Source organism: Amaranthus tricolor, chromosome 7 (genome assembly GCF_026212465.1).
Source record: "Amaranthus tricolor cultivar Red isolate AtriRed21 chromosome 7, ASM2621246v1, whole genome shotgun sequence".
In the NCBI taxonomy this organism is placed as follows: domain Eukaryota; kingdom Viridiplantae; phylum Streptophyta; class Magnoliopsida; order Caryophyllales; family Amaranthaceae; genus Amaranthus; species Amaranthus tricolor.
The window spans coordinates 7,988,293-7,995,067 of NC_080053.1; the positions used below are offsets into that span (position 1 = coordinate 7,988,293).

General features: G+C 32.3%; 1 protein-coding gene across 1 annotated transcript; it reads left to right on the plus strand.

Annotated features, from left to right (window-relative positions):
* The first annotated feature begins 2,726 nt into the window (after nucleotides 1–2,726).
* LOC130818449 (uncharacterized) lies at nucleotides 2,727–3,236 on the plus strand. The gene is made up of 2 exons (XM_057684621.1): nucleotides 2,727–2,893; nucleotides 2,969–3,236. Exons 1-2 carry the CDS (start codon nucleotides 2,727–2,729, stop codon nucleotides 3,234–3,236), a joined length of 435 nt encoding a protein of 144 aa, XP_057540604.1.
* Nucleotides 3,237–6,775: the final 3,539 nt, after the last annotated feature.

The window sequence follows — 6,775 nt, forward strand, 5'->3', positions numbered from 1 at the left end:
AAGTTGAGATAAGTGGTCCAATCTATGAATTTACTATATTAAAATTAAAATAAATGAAAGTGGCATGAATATACTATGTGTTTTTTCATTTGCATTGGAGAGAAATTGATTAATTTTAAAAAATATAGTAATAAAATAATAGAGAGAATTAATTATGTGCATGAAATTAAAAAAGAGTTTAAATGTATGGATAAGATTAAAAGAAAAAAATAGATCATTATCTAAAAATAGAAATAAATTCAATGACACAAAAAAGTAACAATTACATGGTCAATGGCGTCCTTTTTTCACTATTAATTATGATCAAAATTGGTGGCCATAAATGTTGGAAGTAAATTTTTAAAATGGCATGCAGGTGAGCTTAAACTTAATAGAATTGTGTTTGGAGTTTTATTTGAATATTGCAAGTGTACGGTTGTTGTAGTATAATTATGGGTCGAATCATAAGTAGGTTATGTTTTAAGAGTGATTTAGTTAATCAATGGTTATTATATAGAGCAACCAAAATTCATGATTTTTAACTAAATTACGTTTGCAATAATATAGGAAACTAGTATAGAAACTCGTGCAATGCATAGAGTTTATTTAGTATAAATTAATATAATAAATATAAATTTATATTTGGTCATATAAATTTATATTAGTGACCATATTACATATTATCGTTATCTAATTTAAATATTTTCATTCAGATTAAGTTATTATTTGAATTGTATTATTTCAATAACATAACAGAAAATTATATGTGAATAATTATGCAAATCATACATATATAATTTATGTAAAAACTATAAGAAAAAAATATTAGATAATGTATATAAGATAACTCAACATATAAAATACCTCAAAATATAATGTTAAATTAACAATTAGAGGTTTTGAAATACCTCTTTGTATACAACATTATCAGTGCTAGAACTTATGTCATCATTCGTATAAGATATTAGAATTTTCAAACCTTTTCTGCTAGTCACACTAGAAATTGCGACATATAATTGTCCATGACTAAAGACGAGCTTAGGTAGAAACAAACCAACGTGTGATAGTGATTGTCCTTGGCTCTTATTAATTATCATGGAAAACACAAAGAAATACGAATATGCCTTCTTTGGAGAGCAACTGGGATTTAAGAGCTATCAGAAGGTGTGAGTGTAATCCTTGGAATGAAAGCCTTATCACCAATGTTAGATCTGGATAGAAACAAACCAACGTGTGATAGTGATTGTCCTTGGCTCTTATTAATTATCATGGAAAACACAAAGAAATACGAATATGCCTTCTTTGGAGAGCAACTGGGATTTAAGAGCTATCAGAAGGTGTGAGTGTAATCCTTGGAATGAAAGCCTTATCACCAATGTTAGATCTGGATATAATAGTTGCTTATAAAACTCGATTGCCTAAATGATCAACTAATAAGCGTGTACCATTGCATAAGCCAGCTAAATGATTCATGTTTCTTAGCTGAAGGTTGATGGGAGATCAAATATTCTCTAGGGGGGATGAATAGAGAGTATGCCCTCTTTAATTTTTTTTCTCTGGAAGGTAAGGTCAAGAGCTTGTGAGACCTTTCAAAACTGTTGTCTGCAGCTATTTTAGGTCGAACAATAGATCTGAAAACTAAATGCGAAAATGTACTTAAATAAAAACAAGGGATTTGTTAACGAAGTTTGGCTATCAATAGCCTACTCCCCACCTGTGGGTTTTTCGTCTAACCCATAGGATTCAACGACTTTTATTAATGAACCTTAGAGGACTAATAAGATCTATCTATCTTCTCTCACAATGTTCTTCCCCTTGAAGAACGTTTTCCCTTAATAAAAGTTCTCATCTCAATCTCACAAAAGAGAAAACAAAATGAATACTTTAAAAAGTATTCCAAGCTTTAGGCATAGATGAAATTAAATTTATAACTCTCTTTTACTCTAAAACCTATTACAAATGAGAGAGTTAGATGAATTAAGATTTACAACACTGTTTGATATTAAGACTCAATGTAAGTAGAAAGCTATTTCGTAAGTAGTTTTACGATTCGCTTAATTCTTGAATGAAGCCTCTTATATATATATATATATATATATATATATATATATATATATATATATATATATATATATATATATATATATATATATATATATATATATATATATATATATATATATATATATATATATATATATATATATATATATATATATATATATATATATATATATATATATATATATATATAAATGAACAAACGGTCGATTTGGAAACCAGTGATGGAGAAAATTCAGAATAGACTAGCTTCGTGGAAAGCGAAAATCCTATCTAGAGCTGGAAGGCTAAACCTCATAAAAAGTGTTCTCAATAGCCAACCAGTCTACTTCATGAGTATGTTCAAAATGCCGAAAGCCATTGCCCTGGATATTGTTAGGTTACAAAGAAAATTCTTTTGGTGTGGGGTAACCAGTGCAAAGATGGGTTGTCCTAGAATTAAATTGTCTGATATAGAACTACCAAAGGAAATGGGAGGTCTAGGGGTTGGAAACATTCTGCACAAAAATTTGGTCCTCCTATTTAAATGGTGGTGGCGTTTCTCCGAAGCCGATAACTCTCTGTGGAAAAGAATTTTGAAATCTGTACACGATATCAAGGGGTTAAAAGCATCGACGGATACGTTTTACAAGGTTAAAGAGGGTACATGGGCTCGCCTCCTGAGTATCGATGCCGACACATAAAAAATGAGATCAATCATAGAAGAAGGCATGCTTGTGAAAATCGGAAACGGTAAATCTGTACGGTTTTGGCATGATAGGTGGTGTGATGTCGGAACACTTGAAAGGGCTTTCCCAAGACTGTACACAATATCGCTACAGAAAAATCTCCTCATAAGTCAAATGGGGGACTGGCAAGAAGGATCTTGGGCTTAGCACCTCGTATGGCGTAGAAACCTGTACGACTAGGAAAATGATGAGGTTTCAAGGCTCAAAACCCATATTGAACAGATGCGACCTGATAGGGGCAGAGAAGATAGTGTGGTCTGGAAACACTCGGGCAGCACGATATACCCTACAAAGAGCATTGGTGTGAAAATGTTTGAAGACAAAACACCCATTTTGTCCAAACCCGTAATCAATCTCGTATGGCAGAAATTTATCCCTCCAAGAGCACAGTTGTCCGTATGGTTGGCGAGCTTGGAGAGACTTAAAACTGGGGATTTCCTGTTGGAAAAGGGAATCATTGATACTTAATGGGCAACCTGCCCTTTTTGCAACATAAATACACCATAGTTTCAATCATTTTCATTCACAACTTATCTCTTCTCCTACTCTCTCTACTTAATTACTTAATTACGCAATTATTCTCTTAATTACATAATCAGTCTTTTAATTATTTATTTATTTCTTAATTCCATTATTATTTCAATATTATCATGTCTTCTTTTTTGAAAAAAGGCTCTAAAAAAGTTACTAAAGTTGCAAAATCATTGGGAGGTTCTAGCTCCAAAAGAAAGGTCACTTCAACTCCATCGGTCTCAACAACACCTTGGTTAGTAATTATAATTTGGAACCAAATATTCAGAAGGATACAACCAAGAATTACACGATTATGCAGAAGAAGTGGAAAGAGAAATAAAAATTGAAGAAGAAGAAGAAGAACAAGAAGAGGAACGAACAACCTCTATTGGGATAGATAGATCTCGACAATCATCAACGAGATCACATGAAGAACAACTACAACAACAACAACAACAAAGACAAGCTCATGGTAAACGAGTCAATTTCCAAAGTATCGGTTAGTTTTATAATTTTATTCTTAAAATTGATTAAATTTTAAGTTATTATTTATTTATATATTGTGGTATTTGAGTATTTGTTTATATTTAAATTTAAATGAAGATGAATAAGTAAGACAACCTTTTCTGGCAATGCCACCTCCTAGTGGTAGAATTGTTTCACATGTGTGGTCGTATTTTACAAAAGAACCAACCGACAATCTGGATGTTTTCTTATGCACTTGTCAAATTTGTGAAAGTTAAGGAGTAAATCCCTTACTTTCATATGATTTCAGCAGAGGTAAATATTTTTTATGTTTTTATACATACATGATATTTATATTTTGTAAATCAAGAATGTATTAAAAATTCATTTATTGTGTTTTGTGAATACATGTTAGGTGGTGGTATGGGAGCTTTTAACAAACATTTGCAAAGAAGCATGGAATCACAAAAAAAACTCATGCAGCAAACGGCAACGGGACCACAAGTGGAAGCCGACAGTGGGACATCCCCAGCGGAGGTATGCCTTTTAAATATAATCGTAATGATATGATTGATTAATTTTCTAAATATGTAATTTGTGATGAATTGTCATTTAACCATGGTGAAAGTAGGGCATACGAGTATTACACTAGAAAAACTTTGCAACCACAATATAGAGTAATCCCTAGGAACACTCTTAAACGACGCACAATAAAATTATATGAATCAAAGCGCTATGAATTAGTAGAAATGTTTAAATCTTTTAATAGTAGGGTTAGCATAACAACTGATATTTGGTCTGCTTCCCAACATTTAGAACCTTATACGAGTGTAACAACACATTTGATAGATCAAAATTGGATTATTCAAAAAAGAATAATTACTTTTGAGGTAATGCTCGAAAGACATACGAGTGAAAATATAAAATACAGATTAATAGAGATATGCAAAGAATGGAACTTGTTAGATAAGATATTTTGTTGTTCTACCGATAATGCAACCGCCAACATTAAATGCATCGAACTTTTGTATAACGAACCTGCTTTTAGCATTATCTTTGGTGGTAGATTATTACACGTACGTTGTTGTGCTCATATAGTTAACATATCTTGCCAAGCAGGTATCAGACAACTAAGTGATTTATTAGATCCCATTAGAGACATAGTGAAGTGGCCTTGAGTTGGATAGGTGAAGAGAAGATATAAGCAATTATGTGACCATTATCAACTAAAAAAAGTGTATTGGTCATTAGATACTTCTACATGTTGGGGCTCAACCCATGATTTATTAAAAAAAAAGGCATTGCCTATTGTCCAGTTATAACACAACTGTATAGTGTGTGTACAGATAGCCCTATAAATGATGAAACATGGGAAATAGCTATAGACATACAGAAAATATTAGAAGCGTATGTCCGTGCAACTAAGATTCTTTTTCATATGTTTACGAATCAAACATCCTCTTAGTAATAAGTGAATGTATTACTATTTTTTATCATCTTCTTAAACATTCGCATGATGATACTAACATATATTTAAAGCCGATTCTTGCAGATATGATGGACAAGTAGAAGACGTATTTTACTTATTTTCCTTTTATTTATAGAATTGCGACAATTTTAGACCCATATTTTAATACGGAAATCCTTACTAAAGTAATTGGATTTACTACCAATCATTAGATCGTCCGCCTAGTGATGTACATAATTATGTTGAAAAACGTAAAAAACTTTTAGCAAAACTTTATGATTATTACTATGCTAGTGTATATAACCCAAGTCGCGATACGTCTAGGCGTGCTAGCGTCTCGTCACGTCCCACTTATTATAATCCCGTAATAGCTAACATAATAAGCCAAGATGATAGTTTTTTAGGACCTTCTTCCTCACCCTCCACTTCATATTTAGAATTAGATAATTATCTTAAACATCACTTTGAAATTGACCAAGGTAGCTTAATATTTTAGAATAGTGGAAGGAAAAATCCATAAAATTTCCCATATTATCGAGAATTGCAAAGTATATCTTTGCAATTCCTACTTCTACGATTGCGTCGGAGTCTGCTTTTAGTTCAGGTAGAAGAGTTCTAGACGAAAAGAGATCTCGTGTTGCTCCACATACTATTCAAATATGTGTTTGCAAAAAAGATTGGGATCAAGCGGAGCTCCGAACACAAGGACTCAAGAACGATGATGATTAAGAAAATGATGATGGATACATCTACATCATCGTCAGGAGGAGAGTCAACGGAAGCATCTAACCAACAAGATGATGATGACGAAGATGAATAGGATCAATCTGACAACGATCAATCAACATTCAACAACTACAAATAAAAGGTATGACAAAGACTTACGTGGGCTTTGATTTCTTCGGGATACGTAGGCAACTTAGTATTCCTTCGGGTACTAGGTTCAAGTCCATTTTCTCCCTCTTTTTTTATTAATCATCTTTATCGTTTATTATTAATTTATTTTTTTCATTCTTTTTAGTAAATATTTTAATAACAATGACAAACAATGAATTTCGCTAATAATCAAGTAATCATCAAAGGTACGTCCGCATTATTATAGTATTTTGATATTATATTTAAAGGAAAAATAAGAATGGAACCGATGGTCCGACCCCTCCGACCCATGAGTTGGAACCGCCTCATGAACCGCCAAGGAACCGTTTGGAAACGCCCGAAACCGGAGCCGGAATAGGAACAGGAACGTTCGAATCAGGTTCGGTGGAACCGGAACCAGAACGGAACTGGCCCAACCCGGACCTTGGCCATCACTAGTTGTGATATAAACTAAAAACTTTCAATGATTAGTTATAAAAGTATCAATGAATTATTTCTTTAATTACGATTATTGAATATTTTCCAACACTAGGGTATGGGTAAAAAAAATTAATGAGAAATGATGCATAAGAATAAACAATTATAATTGGACTATGTATGTAGGATCATGTCGTAGGATCATAGGATTATATTATAGTGTTATGATTATACTTCTAAAAATTTTATTTTAGTTAGGATCGTAAGT

Excerpts from the sequence above, each read along its gene's own strand:
- LOC130818449 (XM_057684621.1), top strand. The coding sequence starts at position 2,727 with ATGAGATCAATCATAGAAGAAGGCATGCTTGTGAAAATCGGAAACGGT. Across the intron at positions 2,894-2,968 it reads ATAAGTCAAATGGGGGACTG|GCTCAAAACCCATATTGAAC; the intron begins GCAAGAAGGATC and ends TGAGGTTTCAAG.